Source organism: Motacilla alba, chromosome 1A, assembly GCF_015832195.1.
Source record: "Motacilla alba alba isolate MOTALB_02 chromosome 1A, Motacilla_alba_V1.0_pri, whole genome shotgun sequence".
NCBI lineage: Eukaryota > Metazoa > Chordata > Aves > Passeriformes > Motacillidae > Motacilla > Motacilla alba.
In genome coordinates, this window is record NC_052031.1 from 64,499,300 (window position 1) to 64,520,744 (window position 21,445).

The following is a 21,445-nucleotide window of genomic DNA, read 5'->3' on the forward strand; positions in this document are numbered from 1 at the left end:
TTTAGCCCTGCTTCACCAGCCTAAAGTGAGTTCTGCATTAAAGAGTGCACAATTAACTGCTCATCTGTCCACTGATGGCACTCCAGCCCCGTTCCCAAAGCACCATGAACCACAGCAATGCCCAAAGCCTGAGTGGGAAATTCAGGAGCTAAGTAGTTGGGTGCAAACAGCTAGGACATCAGTGAGTTAGAAATGCAATATTTATCTATGAAACCTGCCAAATAATACAGCCTTTGGTCATGTTACTGTTGTGCTTGCACGGTGGGTTAGGAAAATGCATGTCCAGACTTTGCATGGGATACATGGACATACTTCCATTTACTTTTGTCTGGAATGATAAAATTAACTTCCTTGTGTTTAACACCGGAAAAACAGAATTTCTTCAGCTATCAGCATCTTTTGGGACTTTCTGCTTCTGTTTTAATGTGTTGGTAGCAGGTGTAATGTCTTCAGACATTGAGGAGGCTCTGTAGCCAGCACCTGGGAGCAGCAAAGGAAGGTCCCCAGAGGTGACTCCAGGCTGCTGCAGTGGGACAGGACCTCAGGAGAATTGGAGGTGAGCAAGTTGTGCTTCATAGGCATCACGACTCAGTCCTACCTAAAGCCAGGCAATGACACACCGTGTGAGAGTAGGCTATCACAGTGGGTGTGTCTGCCTGCTGTAGGACACCATTCCAGACGGGGGTCTTTGTAAAGGACACACAAGCATCTGCAGGTTGAGCTATTTCCTTTTTAGCCAGCTCCTTTCTCTAGTTCTAACTGCCCACTACCTGCAGGAGCACAGGACAAGCACCGTTTGAGAAACAGCTCAGCTTGCACTGAAGGAAAACATTCGGTGTACACACAGTCCCACGAGAAGGTCTTGTCTGCTGGCTTGCTCATTTGTTAACAGTTATGTGTCGAAAAATGAAGTCCAGGCACTCGGTAAACAACACTTCCTTCTCAATTTTCCCAGCTTTTAGGGGACTTGAAAAGAAGAGTCAGGAATTGAAAGGTAAAAAAGATTGAACTATCAAATCAAGATAGTCACTCCATGCAGGTTTCAGGCATGCCAACTGAATAAATTAATGGAAGTGCTGGAATTGTCCCTGCATTATATAACACCTGTTCATCAGCCACAGTCATGTGGTTACATGTTTGTGCCATCTAAAGTTCCTTGTAAGGAACTTTGTTCACTTATCAGACATGAGAAGAGGTGTGCCTGACACAGCACACAGCATTTGAATTATCTAACAATCTAATTATTTTTTCCACCCTCTGTCAGCCAAATCTTGAGAAAAACCTCGAGAAATAAAATAGGTCAAGGCACTTTATGCCAATAAATAGCATTACAGCCCAAGAGGAGTGTCAAGGATAGGAAAATCCCCAGGCATTTTCCCAAACAAAATTCATGTCATAGTCTGAAGAACATTCCTCTCATGAATTTCAGATGGTCAGGTTACCTCTACTAAGGAAATAGCACAACAAGATCAAGAAACAGAGCAGAAGGTCTGATTCACATGAGAGGTTTTCCTGTTATTCTTCCACTTGTCAGAGGCATCTGTACAGAGTCAAGCACCAAATACGAAAGTCCTAAATTAAAATGGAAAAACACAGTAGTCCTGGTCAGCTCAAAGGTCTGTCTAAGCTAATACCACATTTCCAGCAACACCCAACAGGAAATGCTCAGGCTAAGAGCACAAGGAATAAACTATCTGTTGCACACACCCACAGAAATCCACAGGTTAGGGGCTTTCTGAGCCAAGGACCACAGCTGTTCTCTTTGCAGTGAATGGTCCTGGATAAATCTGTGTAGTAGGAACTGTCTTCTGAAAACAATTGCCTGCTTGGCCCTACATTACACCTGCTGGCAGCAAGTTTTGGAACCTCACTGCATGTTGTATGAAAACAGACTTCCCACTCTCCTAAACTGCCAGGTGCTTCCATCTGATCCTCCCATACAATGAGAAACACCCCTTTCCAATTCAGCTTCTCCCTGCCTCTGCCTCTCATGACTAAAGCAAATTATTTTTGTGACTTTTTTATGATTTCCACAGGAGTCTGCAATGGGACTTGCTGCTCATCATAGCAAACTCTTCATCCTCCCTTCTAATTTCTTCAGTTTCAAGCCCACCCTACTTCTTCGGTTCTTGTTTTCCTTCCCACAACTACCTCCACTCCCACAGCTTAGAGCAGGTGTACAGGAATACAAATATCAGATCCTGTTTGGTTCAAACAGCTCCCTATCTACAGATGTGTGGAGAGCCTCCCCATGTTTCACCTGGCAGCAGTGCCACAGAATACCTTTAAATTTCTGTGCGCTTGGCTGTGAGGGTGGGCGGGCTGAGAGCAGCACAGCCTGGGAACTTCGCTGGAAATCAAGACAGAAGCTCCAGCCCTGAAGTGCAGGACAGCCCAGCTGGGCTCTTACCATCAATATGTGGCTACAAAAACGTGCAGGTGAGCAGTGTGTTGGAACTTTGAAGACTATGGTTAAGTTTTCTCAGAAAATCCACAGGGACAAATTCTGAGCAAAAATGTCTATTTTTCAAGTATATATATTTATTTCCAGAAGCACAGATACCTATTAAACCACTTTTTTTTTTTTTTTAGCCAGTAATTTGATAAAAAGTATTTTGAGGACCAGATAGTGAAAAGTGGCTCTGTTTCTCAGGTGTTATATAGAGAGCAACCCAAAAATAGTACTTTATCCATCCCCAAAAGCTATCACTCTAGCCAACTCTAATTAAATCCTTTAATTTATTTTGGGGTTTGCTGGTCTTTTCCTCTTTAGAAGATGGAGATTTAAATATGCATAGACTCACTGTCATGTCTAAATGTAAATATGCTCTAAACCTCACTTCAGGTCAGCATTCAGTGTCCTTTGTAGGCAAATCATGGAAGGGGCTACCTCCATGTCTGCAATCCAAGGCTTTCACACCTTCCTCACTGCTGTGCCAGCCATCTGCCAACAACCTGGTTCTACCTATAGTCATCTTTTAGTTGAGGCTAAGAAAATGACAGAATCTCAGTTGTTACTTGGGAAAATACTTTCTCCTCTTGTTCAACAAAAAGGAGGGTGAGGCCTACAGAGCTGAACAAGTATTTTTCATATGACAGGGTGCTCTGTGGACCAGTGATGGGAAACAGGGAATTATGAAACCCCAGTCTAGACTGAAGGAAAACAGACCTCTCTTTCATCAGTATTTAGGTTCACCTTATAACTCGACTTGTTGAAGTGATGGTGACATCAGCCTTCACCTCCTGGGGACATGCAGCAGGGCCATGAGGCTCTCACCCCAAGCAGGAAGAGCCAGCAGGAGTGATGGGAGGAGCACAGCATCACCTGCCCAGCCAGCAGAGAGGGGGGACCCCGGCAGGCAAAGGGCCTGAGGACACCCCGTCAGTGAAGCACAGGGTCATCGTGCTGCAGCCCACGGGCACCAAGGGACTCCATGAAGCCTCACCACTCCCCATCTGTGAATCCTGGCCCCCTCCCTCATGGGGAGGGACAACACTAAAACATGGAGCTAACGGAGACTTTTGGGATCTTAGAAAGCACACACACCTCTACTACAGGACATGAGCTAAAACCTGTTTCTTCTGAGCCTTTTCTTTCCAGGAACGCTACTGCCATAAGGGGTTGGGGTAATTTGGAACCAACAGCCAGTTCTGCAGCTACCATGGCTCCTCTTCTTGCTTGCAAAGGCAAACCTTGATGCCAAACTGGAGGAATCTCTCTCCCATCAGGTGATTTCCATTGCTGCAGCACTCTGTGGCTGGAGAAGATGGATCTCACCACTGAAGCATTAAATGAAAACACAGTATAGAGAGTAACATGCAGAGGAGAGAAAAAGATTCTGACTAGCACTGCATTCAAGGCATTATGTCTCAACATGTACAATTTTTCTACACCATTTCTTTTAAAAACTGAAATTTTAAGGGGTTTGGGGTTTTTTCACATTTAATACAAACTAAGAAACATGAAACTAGAGTGTATTGATATCCAGGTATAACAACAGTAGCAGAAAATCATTTTAAAGATAAATCCCAAGCACAATACTTAGTGCCAAAGCACATCCAAATGAGTGGGACCCACTATTCTACCTCTAGAGCCTGAGCCTGTCAAAGACCAAAGCCAGCTTCTGGTAACAGATATGGAGAGAAGATTGTCTTCTTTCAGTTCAGTCAATTAGTTCATTACAATGACTCAATCACCTAAAGTTGGGAAATGCTTTAGGGCTGCAGAAACAGAAAGCTTGTTTCCTTCCTCCAGTCAACAAAAATTCAAGGTGAGGGTACAAAATCTACTAATACTAAATCAACATGGCAGAAAACAATCAGTACAATTTAAAAAAATAAAAATTCATGTGCTCAAGAAAAAAGCTTGTTATTTATTACATAAAATTACCTGAAAATGTACCCGATACTTCCATTTCATGCACAATTTTAAACCTTTCTTTCTTCTTAAGAACTACTTTTAATGCTCAGGTTTTGATGCTGGACACTGCATTTGCAATTACATTTCACTGCAAAGCCAATCATAACAACATGCAAAATTATTACCAAAAAATCAATCATTCAGCAAATGAAGTAATTTGTTATTTGCCAAAATAAAAACCTAACTAAATCTTTATGAGACTATCCAATTACTTAAACAGATATTTGTGGACATTGTATAGATCAGCAGAGAGGAAAACTAAATTTAGGTTAAAAGCCATTTTTAGCTGCACATCAATATGTTTTAATGGCCATCCAACACCGTGAATCACTCTCTCTTTAGGAAAATACCTAAAAACTACACATGCAAAATAATACCAGAATTGATTTTGTATAGCCATTCTTCTGTTTGCCATTTAAAAACAAACAAAAACCCACCAAAACCAAACACAGTCAAAGCCTGATGCAAAGTCTGTACAAATGACAGCATTCCTTAGCAAGTGACACAGCTGAGTGAATGTTTGCAACATTTGGCCAGGCAGGGAAAGCAGCAACTCTGATGCCCATTGCTGCAAGCTCCAGTTGGGACCCATTTGTCACACACGTGAAAAGGAGTTAATGCTTCAGCAACACATTTCACACGGGTGATAATGGTAATTGGGAGACCTCTGGAAAAGCATGGGTAACCCACATTTGGCTCTTAGAAGCAATCAATTGTCTCTTCCCCCAAAACCAGAAAACTTTTTCAAGTCCTGAGCTGTAATTCCAATTTTGTGTATTCACTCAAAGTTTTCCCTTCTGTCATTTGAATCTGGGTAAATACAGAAGCAAAGCCAATCTCTTGCCAGTCCAAGCAACCTTGACTTCACAAGTCTCTGAGTCACAGATACCAACTCCTCCTTAGCTCTCTTCTCACTAACAATTAACTAGTCTTCTTGAAATCAAGACTGCTGGGGCTGAGACTTAGAAAAGAGGCTGAAGGAGAAGCGTACTTAAGACCATCCTTCCAGGGTATAAAATTTTACATGGAAGCATCTGAATGCCTACACAGCATCAGAGCAAACATAGGACCTTATCCCCAAAAGAAGTGTCTGTTTTGGGAAAGGCTTAGCACACAGAAAAACTAACTTTCCCCAGGGTAAATAGAGGTAGGTTCCCCCACACACAGGCTGTTAGTCTTAGTATCTTCCTCATGTTCATCTACCCTCTTTTTTTAAATCTATTTGCACTTTTAGCCTCCACACCCCCCTGCAGCAGTGAGCTCCAAAGCTCCACAGATGGAAGAAGTACTTGTTTTAATCTTCCTGGCTAGTAAGGTCATTGCCTATTCTTAACTATGAACTATCAGGAGTTGCTCTCCTTACTACACTGCTGTGCAATTTTACAATTTTCTATTATATCTCCCTTAGCAGTCTCCTTTCCAAGCCAAAAAGTCCTAGGCACTTCAGCCTGTCTTCCTATAGAAGGCAACTCCACTGCACATTTCTGTATATTTTCAGTAGCCAGAAAGGCATGCTGTAATCAGAACTGATAAACAGAACAGATTCAAACTGCAGTATACAGATAATTTCTATTTTACTCCCTGTTGGTTTCCCACTATGGTTTTATTTGTCTATTTCACCCCAAATTGAAAACTGAGCTCAGATTTCTCTTTCATTCACTAACCAAACTATTTCCTAAAATACAATCCCAGGTGCCAGACCAGTTCTGGGAGGTCTATCAGCAGTACTAAACATCTCAAAGAGACCTCACTGTTTCTATTAACGAGAAAAGTTTTGAAAGTGCCCCACTCAAAACTACCAAGAAAAAAACCCCTACCCCTGCACTTTCTGCCCACTTCTCCAAGCCTGCAGCCACTGCCCGTCAACATGGTTCACTTGCCTGTGCTAATTGGCTCTGCATACACTATTAATTCACTCTCTTCTTACTTTGAGGTTGTAATTTGTCCCCATTGGGAGGTAATAGAAGCCAGCACATGGTCAGTCATGGATGGCTCTGATGACTCAGCTGCTGTGAGGTAGTTTGCTAGGACACGATCTCCAGCGTGTTTGAGCCCAGTGTTTACTGTGCAATAGGTGATACTTATCTCAAGCCACAAGCCATGAAACATTTTACATCCAATAACCTTCTCCTGGAAGCTGCTCCCACAGTCTTCCCAAAGTCCTCTTCCAGAGAGCACATTTGCTGAAGTCATGAGACAGTGACACAACCACTCAGTCTGCCAACTGAGAAGTGAATTCATAGCCACCAACACTGCTGCTCCTGCAAGTTGGTGCCCTTCCTGGAACCCCTGGCAGCACTGAGTGCACCCCCATCCCTCTGTGAAAGCAGCCCAGCCCTTCATTTCCTCGCCTCCAGGGAGATGGTGGGTCTGCCACTCAGGTGTGCATCCAGCACGGCATGGGCCTCCATGCCAGTTGGACATCCAACACCTACACGTGTCTCCACCAGGCTGCCCAACCCAGCAGTGGTGCTCTGAACTGCAGGGAGCCATTCCCATGGAGCTGGAGTGACACTGCTGGGACCAGAGCCACTTCAGGAGAAGGGCAGTGGCACAGGTGACAGTGGCCTATCAGCTCTACCTCCTTGCTCTGCAGGCTTCAAGTTGCAGCCAGTCTTTTACAGGGGTGCCCACTGGAAACATCCAAGCAGCTTCTCACAGATGTGGCAGGGAAGATCCATCTACTGAGGAATGTTTTTTCAGTAGCCTCCAGTGACAAGTGGAACCAAAAGCCTCAGCCCAGAATCTGAAGTTCCTCACACTCTACCAAAGCTCAAAGCTCAACTTCAGCCAGGTCAGTAAATGCTTGCCTTTGCTTGTGTTTTAAAGCGCATGGCAAGCAGGAAGATGAGAACAAGCCATTCAAGAGGGAAGGTGGTAAAACAACTATCTCCAGATCTAAACCACCAGGAGAAAAAAAGGATTAGTTCTGTCATAGAGAGGGGAAATCACAATATAAACCTCATAGAAGGTCACGAAAGGGCTCCCCAGTATTGCTCTAAATGCTGGGATCACTGCATTTGACCTCCAAGAGTATCAGCAAAGCTCCATGGGGCTCCAGCAATGACGGAAACTACCTTTATGTGAAATCCTTTGTAAGAAAAAAAAGGAAGAACATAAACGGGAAACGCAGTTTGCAGCTACAGAATGCCTTGTTGCGGCCCTACTATCTGGATAAATCCATCTTTGTATTTTAGTACTGCTATCTCTGGCACTGTTATTAGACATTTTATTTACCCAGTAGAGCTCCAAGTTCATAGATTTCCACAGAATCCCAGACCATGTAGAAAACATTCCTAGTTTCTGTTAAGAGACGTTTTGGAGGATCCCACTGAAGACATAATGAAAAAAATCACTTCAGCCACAGTCAGTTGAAATTCAAACCATATAAAGAACCTCACTCTCTGCTTCATTTCATCAGTTTTAAGGATAGTCCTCAGTGGCTGCCAGATGGTTTTCTCCAGAATAAACTCCTAAAATGAGTAATTTACAATTTCTTGACCAGACCCTACTTGAGCTGGCTAGAAAAAGCCCAAAACAAAACCTGCAACAAAAGCAAACACACAAACAAAAAACCCCAAGAAATCATTCATTGTCCCTATTCATAATCATATTTCATTTTAGTTTAAAATTAAACATCCAAACTCTGGATTTAATATTGGGCAGCTGTTAATAGTTAAATATATGAAATCCAGCTGCCATATCCAAAGTACTTTTTTGGAGTTGTATTAACATATCTCTTGCAGTTACACCCAACGCTACTCTTGGCAATATACACATCTTTAAAATTATTTACAATGCTATATATTTCTATGTGCATACATTCCATAGAGCACCAACATACACTGCAGTGAGAATCTCCTTCATACCCTTTTTCTCTCCAGACTTCACAGTCCTAACCAAGACAGTCTTTGCAAACTATACAAGAACAACATGGAAGCAAAGACACTGCATGTGGTTGAACAAGGAACAACCTTTGGAAATTCATTTAGATGAAGAATCATTTATAACCTTCCTTACCTGCTGTACCCAGGTCACTTTAGATCTTCATAGATGGCATCATCTGCTGTAATGCTATCAGTGAAAAGCTTAATCCTTTTCAAAATCCTTTATTTACCAGTGCTCCAGGGCATTCCAAAAACAAGTTTAACTTTGGCTGGAGTTTTCTGCATTTAGTTTCCTTCAAGCAGTGGCATTTTTGAAAAAAAAAAAAAAAAAAAAGAAAGAAAAAGAAAACAAAAGCAGTCACTGTAAGCTAGGCTTGAGTCCCACATGTTACTGAAGAAGTAGATGAAGAGTGTAGTTCTCCTCTGCGCTTCAATAAAACACTGCCTGCAGACAACTCAGCAACATCAGAACCAGTATGGTCTAAATTTGAAATGGGTTGTAGACCTAAAAAATAACCCACACTAGCAGGAATCAATAGCCACAACTCCACTGTTAAAAGCACAGAAGCTTTGGTGCCTGGTCTCTTTGCTCAGGCTGAACACACCTGGGTTTGGCTTGGCTGCTTCATAACTACCTAGAGGAACATCCCACCCATGGGCTGCTCCAGGCAGCCTCCTTCCTTTGGGAGGCACAGGGACATCCTGCAACTCAAAACTTAGTTGTTGTGGCAATGCTAGCAGTTCATCATCATCCACTGTCCTCACCAGGGAGTCCTCCCTTGCCAGGGAAAGAGTAACACCTGGAAGAACTGTGTATGCAGCCTGCTCTGCATCCAGCTCCAGGGAGCCCTGGGAAGGGCGGTGGTCAGCAGAAGGTGGTGGGGATCGCTCTGGCAGCCACATCTGGCTGCCATCCCTCCCAGACACTCCTGCCCTGGGCCAGGAACAGGATTGTGACAGCAACACGCCAGCCTCTTCCAAAGCTGCCCTCCATGTAGGCTGCGGGCACAGAAACACCACCCTGCCCACGTGTGGCTGATCCAGACATCAGGACACACTGAAGCTGCAAGATCTTGCTCTGACTGCTCAGCAGAGGTAGGTGGCCCACACCAAAAAGCCAACAGCCAAACAACCACCACCACACCCCTGTCCCCAAAGCACTGTGTGAACTAAACAGCCAGGTACAAATCAGATCATTGTCCCCGATTTCTGCAATAAACACAGTTTGTTTCCATGCTGCATCACAAGTACTTAGCCCTGCTACTGCCCTGCACAGGTACATTGATTATTATTTCATGCTTGTTTCACAGATAGGGAAAGCAAAAGACAAGGTGATCACTTTCAGAAGCACTGGCTTTTGAGCTGTTGGTACTCTGGGGATGCCCAGCTGAAGGCAATGAACTACAAAATACTCCAAAACAAACATATGCCTAAAGAACCCAAAAACAAATTAGCCAATTTTTGGACTGTAGGTCAAAACTGTATTACTGGCCAACACGATCAGTTACCTCAGCTCTCTCCCTTTCCTGCAGTAAGCAGGTTATTAGGAGAACTTCTGTCAGAAGAACTCAGAACACAAGCACTCAAGGACTCAGATAACTTTTCTAAAAGGCAGAAAGATTGCTTCTGTGTTACTGTACAAGACTTCATGTCCCTCTTATCATCATTTCTATCAGCACAGCACCGTTTAGTCACCTCCCTCCAAAAGGCACTCCGGGATGCACGCTGCAATATGCATATTAATTATCATTAAAGTATACTCTGTTTCACTGGGGCATTTCAGATTCAAGATGCTCTTTTAATGGGTTGCCTCCCAGGAAACTGACTTCACCTGTAATGACACAGTAAATGCTAATGACCACTGTTTAATTGGGGCAGTGCTAGTAAAATTTTGCTTCAGAGGGATTCAATTTACTTGGTGCCAAGGAGTTAAGTGATTAATCAGGTGTTAAATAGTATGTACTTCCAAACGCTGGTCTTCTACCATTCAATCCTACACCGCTTAATTTAATGACAGCTTTGTCACTGACACCAACAGAAGGAGGATCCTGTTCCTCCTAGTACACAAGTAAACACCAAGGAACATGCTCTGCACTGACAGATACTCAGCCTTGGCTGGATTCTGGCCACGTGGAGCTGAACAGTCCCTCAGCATGGGAAGCCTTCAGTGAGAGAGGGCTCTTTGCAGAAACAGCATCAACGAGGTTATCAGGAGACATAACCCACCATCCAAAAAGTAGGGGAGAAGCAAATTAAGATTGAAAACTCAAACACTACACTGATTCCTTGCCCTTTAGCTTTTTCTGCCCTCTGCCTTTTTTTAAACTATTACAAAGTACATCCTCCAGTCCAAAATGAGCACTCTATGAAGCCCTTCAGCTACAAGATCCCGTGCTGAAGGACTCCTGCAGCCACCCCATTGAGCTCAGCACAAGAGAGAGCACCGATATCCACCAAGCTTGCACCTACATAAAATCTGCACTGAAACAGCGTGAAACCCGACTCGCAGTGAGGCTCTGTGCCTTCAGTGCTGCCCACAGAAAGCACTCTCAGCTCAAGCATCAGCCAGGGGCACACAAGAGACCCTGGGCTCAGAGAGGTCCTGGTCTGCAACACCTGGAGCAGCTGATCTGTCCCCATATCCCCAGTTTTAGTTCCCACACAACTTCACACTTGTGCCAGCACAATTGTATGGTCACATGGTAAGTCAGACTAAGCAACAGAAAGTGTCATATTTATAAAAAATAAAATAAACAAATTAAACTGTGCCCTTTGGGAGCCTTCCACTTGCCTGCTGTATTTTGAATCTCCATATGACACCACAGTGATATTCTCAAGGTATATTCATTTCAGGGGATCCTGACAATCAGAAAGCTCCAGGTGAGGTTTTAAACAGAACTTATCACCACATAGACCTTAATTAATCACAAAACTCATCATCTGTGCGTAAACTTCTAGTCCTGTCTCCCTCTGAGCTTTTGCTCCTGTATGTCTTTGCCAAGATGTTTACACTCCCCTGGTGCCTCAATTCTCCTATCTGTGGGAGGAGAGGTGAGGCCTTAAGGATCACTTGCCAATACTATAATGAGTGCCAACGTCGTGGCACTATTTACAACAATATAATCAGCTAACTACTGTGCCTCAGGATCAGAGGAACAGGTTTACTACCAACACAGATATTCCATCTATGAAAAAAAGAGTCTGACTATCACAACCACACCAGATGCCCCTTCCCAGCTGAGTCAAAAGCCTTCAAGCCCTCTCAGATTGGAGCTCACCACAACCCCAAAGCTTCCCAATCAATGCAGAGAGTATGCTGACACCCTAAGCTGTAAAAAAAACTTAGGGCCCGACCTTCATGCTCATCTCTTACCCCCGAGATCTTATTTTCTAAACCCCACGGTGAGTTCTCTTGACAGCTTTAGACCCTACGCACATGCTTAACCTCCCTGCCACAGCTGCACCATGGGTCTGCTTGCCATGAGCCAGGCAAGCACACACCCAAGTGCTGGCAAGGTCTGGCTATCAGCAGGGTATTTTTCATCTCCCAGAGGAGTCAGCCAGCACATACTTGCTGCAAAGCAAGCACGTATCAATACACAATCACACACACACATACTGATAACTGCTTAACACAATCCAAGATATTACTGCAAGCTTATACTGATTACCAGTAATAAAATATAAACCAAAACTTCACCTCCTCAAAGTTTTCCCAAATCTGATTAGAGCACTCCTCTAACACGACGAGATAGGAAGACTGTGCACGGAGCAGCTGGGGCATAAACAAAGCACCAGCCTTCACCTTCTCTGGTGAAGCTTTCCGTGTTCATCAGCCCAGGTGCTGTGGCATTTACTGCCTGCACCCTTGTCCCAAACTGGAGGAGGAGGGGGAAGAAAGAACACCAACAACAAACCAAGAAAAGAACAACAAAACAAGAAAACACACCCACCAGCTCCACTGCTGCCCCTTCACAGGTTCCTAGCAAAACTTTGTGACACCCATGTAGCACAACACTCACCTACTTTTCAGAACAAGGCAGCAAAGTTGGGGTACTCTGCGTAGCTTTTTCCCCTGCCTCAGTATCACACTCCATGCCATGAGACAGACTGGAATACTGAAGAAACTACCAGTTGCACCCCCAGAATCAGCTGCCATTTAAACAGCTCCTCTTAAATCCAGCCACTGAACACCACCACCTTTATCACCTGGTTTAAAAAAGTGTCCAAAAAGAAAAGCTGAAGGGGAAGCTACCCATAACAGTTAGACTGGTAAAGAAATGCTTTCATTTGAAGTTCACGTTTCTGTCTGCAAAGTTTTAATTTTAAAATTTGAAACTACTGAAATAGCCAGTAACAGAGAAGCCAGTAACAGCAGTTTCTACATGCAGACAAACGGTACATTAAAAACAAGTTCAGATCCTGATGTTTAGAGTTGATCACTTCTAAAAAAAAAAAAAAAAATCAGTTTTCCAGTAACTGTTGAAATGTAATGAAAATGTGGCATTTACTAATTTCAGGACTGAAGGAGAAGTTTGTATCTCTCCAGTAGGAAAATGATTACTTACAGTACGATTCTATAACACACCTTAGTGACACTGGGTAAGGACCAGTTTTACAGTTCCTGAAATCAACAGGACGGTTGTTGATTTCAGTAAGAGCAGAAGTAAGCCTCCTATTTTCAAAATGACACGTCAAAAACAAGGAAATACAGCTCATATGACACCACTTTTTCATGACATTTGCGTTCTTTGGTCCGGAGAACACATCCTACCTTTCCACGGGGTTTACCAGAAAAAAAAACCAGCAGCTATATCTCATTTTGTATATTTTTAGGGACCCAATGAGTTAATAGAACACGTTTTGCCTGCATTAGCATTTCACCATAGAGTAACACACATACAATACCCCGTTATCCAGTTTGCCTGTGTTACGAAAAGTCAAACTACACTCTAAGCCACGAGACTTCACGGGACACAGGCCTGATTGCATTTAACTCAGCAAGAGAAAATACACCCAGAAGTTTTCAAATTGTGTTCCCACCATAGAGAACGCAAGACTCCCCCGTACACACACCGGACAAGCAAACAAAAGAGCATCATGCTGAATAAGTGTTTATTCCAGGCTCTTCCCCTCAGAGAGAGTCTGGAAGTCACCTCTTTCTTCCGGGCAGGGAGAGACAACCACTGAAGATCGCTTTCTTACTCGGGCACAATTAGTCAGGAGCAGAAGGGAGATTCCTGGCTTGCAACAAGACAAAGCGACTCCTAAATTAAATGCAAAACCGGGGAGTGAGGGAAGGCGAGAGGAAAGCAGTGGGCTGCTAGATAGGAAGGGTCTGGACAAAAAAGGAAACTCAATTTTGTTTCCATTGTCTCAGCTTCATGCCGCCTCCACTTAAAACGATAAACTTCCCGGGGTAAGCCCTTCTTCAGCAGGCCAAGGCACGGGAAATATCCCCCAGCCCCTGCTGGAGCGGGGCCGGGCTGGCAGCCCTGGCTCTCCTACCTGCCACCGGCAAGCAATGCCAGGAATTGCAACCACTAAAATAAATAGCAGTAATACGGATAATAAGGGAAAAAAATATTAAAATTCAGGAAAGACGGGCAGAAAGACAGAAAGAAAGACAGAAAGAAAGACAGAAAGAAAGACAGAAAGAAAGACAGAAAGAAAGACAGAAAGAAAGACTCACAACCCACTGTAGGCGGAAGCAGGAGCGGCTGCATCTCCCCGACGGCAGGAAACTTTCTACGAAGTTGCTGGCGGGGACGGCGGGCAGCCAACCCCGCGGGAGGCCGGGCCGGGCTCCGGGGCCCCCTTAAAGCTCCGTGCCGTGGACATCCACGCCGGCAGAGCCGGGGCCGCCGCCGTGTCCCCGGGCAGCGCAGGGCGCTGACAGCCCGCGGCACCGCGTCCCCGCCCGCGGCCGGAGCGGCGCGGGGAGCACCCGCAAACGGGGGCACCGACCCCCGCGGCCGCCCTTCGCCCGCCCGCGTGAAAGACAGAAGAGGGAAAACCGGTTATTTCCACCAAAATAACCCTGGGCAAAACACGGCGAAGCCCTCCGCCGCCCCGAGGCGCGGGCGGGCGCGACCCGCGCTGACAGGGGCCGGGCGGACAGAGGGACGGGGCTTTACCTTGATGCAGCACGGCGCCGGAGTCTCGGACATCTCTCTGGAGGGAGTCGGCGGAGCCCGACGGGGCAGGCGCGGGCGGGCAGACGGGAAGTTCTCGGGCTTTCCCCACTTTCCGCTCCTCTCCCGGCGCGGCGGCGCGGCCCGACCCGGCCCGTCCCCTCAAGGGGAAGTGGCGGCCGGGGGCGGGCGCGGCGCGGCCGGGGTGGCGCGGGGGGGTCCGGCCGCGGGGCCGGGGCCGCTCCTCGCTGCTGCTGCCGCCGCTCCCCGCGGGCGCGCGCGCGGCCGCCCGCGCGCCACCCCCCCCACGCCGCGCGTGTGCCTTGCGCGTGCTCGCGGCTCCGCGTGAGAGGCGATGCGCGCGCGCGCGCGGGAAGAGGGAGAGGGCGCGGGAGTGCGCGGGAAGGGAAGTGGGGGGTGGGGGGGCGCGGCCCCGGTCCCCGCCGGTGTTTTCCTTCCTGGAAAAGAGAGAAACCGAAAGGCGGCAGCGGGGGCCGGGCCGGGCCGGGCGCTGCGCCCCGCCCCGCCCCGCGCCGCCGCTCATTGATCCGGAGTTTCGGGGCCGAAACTGACGTGGGTTCCCGGCACCCGCACCGCCCCTTAAAGGGGCCGCGGCGGCAGCAACGCCGGCCGGGCCACCGCCGGCCCAGCGTCCCCGGCCCGCGGGCGGGGCGGGCGTGCGGCTGGCTCTGGCCGGCGCCCTGGGTGCCCCTGCGTGCCGGCCAGGGCCGGGAGGAGGCTGGAAGGGCGCGGCCGGGCCGTGTCGCCGTAGCCGAGCTGGTGCCGTTTGACACCGCGCGGGCCCTTTAAGCACGGAGCGGCGGTCCCGGGGCGGGCAGCGGGACGAGCGGGCCCCGCAGCACAGCGAGCTTTGTTCCGCCGCCGCTCGGGCGGCCCCGGCCGAGGAGCGCAGCGCGGCCGCTGCGGGCACGGGGCGTCCGCGGAGACGCCACCGGCCCGGCCCGGCCCGGCTCGGCTCGGCTCGGCTCGGTTCCCGTGTTCACAGCCCGGCCTGGCCCTGCGTTCGGAGCCCGGCGCTGGCGCTCCAGCGCAGGGTTCCAGGGATGTGTTTGTGTCACCGGCAGCGGGTGGATGCAAACCCCTACCTTGTGTGTGATTTCCATCGGCGATGGTGTCTGCGCCCGTTTCTGCCTGGCTCCTGGACGGTACAGCCCCAGCCCTCGTGATGGGAGTGAAAAGAGCAGGGGGAAAGTGAAAAACACCTCGGCCATCTCTTCGTCCAAATCTCTCTGTGATTTTACGGGCAGTTGCTGGTGTCCTGACTGGTTTTTAGACGCATCCACTTTATTGCAAGGCCTGAGGTTGCCTGGGAGCAGGGCATTACTTTGTACCCGTAGGACTGCAAGGCAGGGCTGCTTCTGGAGTCTGCTGCAAGGATGCTGTGCACTGGCATAGGGTAGGCTCCTCTAAGTGATTTAGTGCTGCCACAAATGGCGGACGATAGGGAATCCAACCGTGGTGCTTTCAGAGCAAGGCTTAGCTCACGTTTCGTGGTGCCTGCCTTAAGCGTGGTGTGCTGGCATCGAATGCAGAGCTGGTTCACCTGCATGGCCAACAGGCCAGACTGCTGTAGGCAGCCCTTGGTCTCCATTTTGCAAACCAGGACCCACTCTTTGCAGCCTCTTACAGCTTCATTTTGGCCTTAAACTAAATGAGAGATGGTACTATCCCCTCCCAGCCTAGCAAACAATGACCCTTTTTAAATATGGGACCAACTCAACAGCGAAGGATTCATATTTACTGTCTTCCCTCAGCACAGATGAACTGCTGAAGTAGAATTGTTGCTCTACAGAGTCATGGAATCATCACGGTTGGAAAAGTCTTCCAAGATCATCCAGTCCAACTGTCAACCCAGCACTACTGTATCCCCTAAATCACTAAACTGTATCACTTGGTGTCAGATCCAGATGCCTTTTAAGCACATCCAGGGATGGGGATTCCACCTCCTCCCTGGGCAGCCCCTTCCAATGCCTGACACCCCCATATAGTGACATTTATTTTTTCTCATATCCAATTTAAAAATCCTGTGTCTCAGCTTGAGGCCATTTCCTCTTGTTTTCTCACTGAGGGCATGGCAGAAGGGACTGGCCCCCTCCATCCCCCTGTCAGGGAGTTGTAGAGAGCAAGGAGGTCTCCCCAGAGCCTCCTCAAGACTAAACTCCAGCTCCCTCGGGCATTCCCCATAAGACATGTTTTCTAGACCCTTCACAAGCCTTGTGCCCTTCTCTGGACACGCCACAACACCTCAATGTCCTTTTTAAAGTGAGGAGTCCGAAACTGAATGCCAAATACAGGGCATTGCCTCTCTCTCCCCTCTTATCCTCTCTGTTTCATCACCATGACATGTTGCCTTTTTACCTGCATGAGATTACCACTGGCTTTCCCCGAGAGCTGGGTTATTATTCTCTGTCTCATGGCAGGTTGGAAGTTTTTGAGATTCTTTATATCAAATGTAGAAAATTGAGGTGGAAAAGATTTGTTAGGTCATCTACTCTGCTCCCCTGATGGTAGAGCACTTGTATGATTTTTCTCTTAAATGCCTCAGGAACTGTGGCTTGCACCTCTTTCTTTTCAAGTCTGTTTCACGGTCCAGAAAGTTCCATGGTCAGGAAGATATTTGGTCTATGTTTTCATTTGTCCAGTTTCACCCAATTACTTCTGATTACACATTGTGTACTCCCCTGAACAGCTTTTCTTCTCGATGGCTGTTTGTGTTTTACACACAGGCATCACTCATTTTCCTAGTTATTGCCATCCTTTCTTTTTATCTCCTTTCATTAATCAGTCCCTGCAGCCACTTTATCACTTATGTCTTTGGTCTTCTTTGATACCCGTTCAATTGGTCATCATTTTCTCAGCCCATGGATACTGACATGGTGTCCTATCACAGTTTCATTTGTCTCCAAGCTGCCTCAAAGGCTTGTACAGAATCTGTCACCTGACATGGCTCTGAATCACACGTGTTCCAGCTTGCAGTGCCATTGCAATCTGTTTTCCCCCACAGACATTCCGGTGAAGATGTGCGTCCCAAGTTTCTGTTTTCTGCCTGTGGTTTCAACATCTCTTCCTTCTGGGATCACTGACAGTTGCTTTTCCTCGCGCTTTATTAATGGCCCTTACAAATACAGGCCATGATCCATGCCCTGGAACCTCTCAACCAGTGTGGATGGTCGCAAGTATCTGTCCAGGACCACAGCCTGATTTAGAGCTTGTCGGATACGGGGTTATGATTATTAAAGTTTCTATGGCTTATGCTCACGAGAAGTCTCCACAGGAACGGCATGGCTGGGAGTCTGTTGAGAGGTGAGAGGCCATTGTGAGTGAGGAGTGTCGGCTGGCAGTGAGATTGTGATTGGCTGGAGGAACGCATGGACAGTGTATGAGCAGGAAGCTGATTGGCTGGAGGAATGCGTGGACAGTGTACGAGCAGGAAGCTGATTGGCTGGGAGAACATGTGGAGAGCAGCGTGGCAGCTGAGCCAGCCAATGGGTGCCTTCTTTCTGTTAAGGTCTGTTAAGTGTCTCTAAGGTTTGGTTTCAGTTATGTCAAGTTGAAATTAAAGATATAAAAAGGGGCCGATTTTTACGATAGATCTCCTTCGGATGCACAAGGGGGTCTGTGACGCTTTGCTCCCCGCTGCTACAAATGGTGCCCAAACAGGGACTGCTATAAATGGCTGCCCCAGTTGGGGACCTATAAAGGCGGTGCAGCGTGTGTGGTCCACTCCAGCAGCAGCTCTCATTGGGTCAAGGAACTGACCAGGAAGAGTCTGGGAAAAGGATCCATGAAAGGATCCAAGGAAAGGATCCAGGGAGGATGCAGGAAGTAGAGCTGGGAAAAGGATCCGGGAAGAGTTTGGGAAGGAACTCAAGAGTTCAGGAAGGAACTCAGGAATTTAAGGTGTGCGCACCTCACTGGCGGGGTAGTGGACCAGTGGGAGAAAGTATGGAAGGTGGAATATCCTGTAAACAAAGCAGGAGCTTGGGCCAGGTCAGGCAGCTCCTACATCAGCAATCTATTAACATGGCTGATGTGAAACTAAGCACCCTGCTGGACTGGGTGTTGAATCAAGTTAAAGGTTTTCCCTTTAGTGGGCCCTTTTGATTAGAAACCTGGCAAGCAATGGGCCAAGAGACCCTTTGATATCACCAGGGATGGCAATGCCGAAGCTTGCAGACACCTTGCTACTTGGGGAACAATCATGGCAGCCATTAAAGGAAGTCACTCAAATGTCAGCTGTTACGTAGCTTTAAGTTAATTTCCCCAAACCCTCAGCGCCACCAGAACCCATATGCGACCCCGAGTTTAATCCAAACCCCACAGAATTGCCTTACCCCAAGATCAACCCAGGCCCTGCAGGACTGCCTTGGCCTGTGTGGCAGGCCCCCTTGGCACGGAATTCCCATATCACAAGCAGGCAGCGGACTCACTTCCTGCCTGAGATGGCAACGCGGTAGTCCAGTGTTGGCAAAAATGCTGGGAGGCCACCATGAAGGAGGGCAACTTGGCGGTCGTTATGGCCTGCCTAGTAATATATGCACCAAACCAACAACCAGTGTACCAAGAACTAGATTATAAAGTAATTAAAGAACTGATGGCAATAATAAAAGAAAGCAGCTTATCCTCCCATCATGCCCTAAGCTACCTAGAATCCATCAGCACTGCATACGTCCTTACACCCCACAAGTGGAAGAGCATAATGAAAATTATTCTAACAGCGACGCAGTTTGCAGTCTGGCTGACTGATTACCAAGAGCTGTGTGCAGCCGAGGCAGAAGCTCTGCAGGACAGAAATCCACCAATTGCGGCTGCGCAGCTGAGAGGGTCCCTTTGCAGTCCCTGCAGCACAGGCAGGTTACCTGTGTGGTGCATGTGATATCATCACTCTCGTAGCCCTGCAGGCCTTGTGGTGACACCCAGGGATGGATATTGATTCTAATCTTCTTTTGCTAAGATTTTGCAGGGTCCAGTGGAGCTGTTTGTGCAGTTCTTGGACAAACTGCAAGCTGCACTATCCCAACAAGTCAACAGTGAGGAGGCCAGAGTTATCCTGTTGCAGCAGCTTGCTTTTACAAAGGTGAATGAAGAGTGTAGAAAAGCATTGCACAACCCACATACTTGTGTGGCATTCACGTTCTCTGGAAAATTCCCTTCGCCCAGGATTTTTCTCCTGGGAAGCTGAGAGGCCTCAGAGAAAAGGAAAACAATAATTATCTCATTTGCTTCTCCTGTGTTGTGCTCATCTGGGATGTGTTTGGAGATTGTTTACCCACAGGTGATTGCCTGATTGGATTCTGGTGTGAGTTGTTTTGACTTTTTGGCCAATTGGGGCCAAGCTGTGTCGGGACTCTGGAAAGAGTCACGAGTTTTCATTATTATCTTTTTAGCATTCAGTAAATATCTTTTCTGTATTCTTTAGTATAGTATCTATAGTATTCTTTAATATAATATAGTATAATAAAATAATAAATTAGCCTTCTGAGAACATGGAGTGAGATGCATCATTCCTGCCTTCATTGGGGCATCCATGCAAATACAATATACTTGTGACATAGCAGACATGGTTAGAGAGTGCCAAAATGTGGGAACAACTGCTTATAGTAGCAACTCTCCAGCAGCGGCTTTAACCGTGCGCTTCCGAGTTTTGAACATGGGGGGCAGGGATCGGGGTGGGCCTGACCCTGGGACAGGAATGGCACCCTGTGGTGTGCCCTTGCCAACAGAAGCAGGTATGCCTCAGCCATGCTTGCTAGGTGCTGCACACCATGACTGGAGAACACCTTTGAACCCTTTAAACAAGGAGGGCCAAACCCTGTGTCATGTGTTAGCTTTTCTGCTTGGTTCTGCCCTTGTTTCTCTGCCCTGATTTCTTGCAGTTCCTCTCATTAGTTGCATCTCTTGAGATCTCAGACTTTAAGGTCCTGCCTGCTGCTCTGGGCAGGAGAAGAAAAATGCTACCAAATCTCCTGGTGTGCAGGGTGGTCCATAGTTGCAGGACAGTTGTTCTGGAAAAGTAGGAAGCTGCTCCAGCTGTCAGCTCCCCTTTAGATCTGTGCCACATGGAGATTGCACAGAGCGGAAAGGAAGTCCATTAGCTCGTATTTAACCTTGAACAGGCTCCCAGTGAGTTTCTTTCCCTCTCACCTAGAGGCTACTGCTTAGCTTATCTCCAGGGAGGACCCATTATTTAGGATTTATGATCTGGCAGAGCCACCTGTCATCAACACTCCAGCCAGAATTCCCCTAACTTTTTGTTTGGATGGATGTCAGCAACACTAATACAGGCAAAAGGTACCATGGCCTATGAGGTGAGGCCAAGCTCCTACCTTGCTTAGGGCTCTCCCAGAAATGGAAGGTGGGTGGTGTGTTGGGGGACAGCAGCAGGATGAGAAAATCAAAGTATGTTTTTCTCATAGTGGTCTGAAAAATCTGGCTCAAGATTGTATTGGTATTGTATTTTCTGGCCTAAACATTGTCCCTGAAAACAGAGCAAACTCTGAAGTAAAGGAGACAAACCACCCTTTCATTGGGACTTACAATTTTTGTCCACAGCAGTGCATCTGCCCAGCAGCTCCCACTGATTCTCTGCCACCTGGGCCTCTTTCACAGCCATAGGACTCCCAGTGTCTTCTACTTGCACTTGCTCAGCAGCTAGGCCAGGGGCTTTTTCATAGGTCCCAGAAGGATGTTGAAGCCTTTTTCCCAAAGGAGTTAGACACTTGAATACCTACCTCAAGCTGAAAGCCAAGGTTTTCATTCCTTCTTTTGTGTGTACTTTTTCTGGTTTCAGCAGTGTACAGCAACGCCTCAGATGTTTGCAATAATCATTGACTTTTATTAAGGAGACTTTGTTCATAGTAGTATTTTTCCTTTCCTCTTTTTATTTTCAAACCAGTCATTACTTCCCAGTGCCCAGTTATCATTAACTCATTCTACTGCTTCTCCTCTGTTATCTTTTCCTTCCCTTTATCTTTCCCCAGCAC

At 47.2% G+C, this 21,445-nt stretch overlaps 1 protein-coding gene across 8 annotated transcripts in view; it reads right to left on the reverse strand.

Annotated features, from left to right (window-relative positions):
- The window catches only part of ETV6 (ETS variant transcription factor 6), a 132,150-nt gene extending 113,054 nt beyond the window's left edge, over positions 1 to 19,096 (reverse strand). For 2 of the 8 annotated variants that reach the window (XM_038155769.1, XM_038155768.1), the window contains exon 1: positions 14,445 to 14,615. In XM_038155769.1, the coding sequence (XP_038011697.1) occupies positions 14,445 to 14,477 (33 nt within the window). In that variant the 5' untranslated portion in view covers positions 14,478 to 14,615. Of the gene's footprint in view, positions 1 to 7,657; positions 7,894 to 8,440; positions 8,601 to 12,007; positions 13,980 to 14,444 lie in introns of those variants that run through there. The other 6 variants (XM_038155767.1, XM_038155766.1, XM_038155772.1 and 3 more) reach the window with 6 other exon arrangements.
- Between the last annotated feature and the right edge of the window lie 2,349 nt (positions 19,097 to 21,445).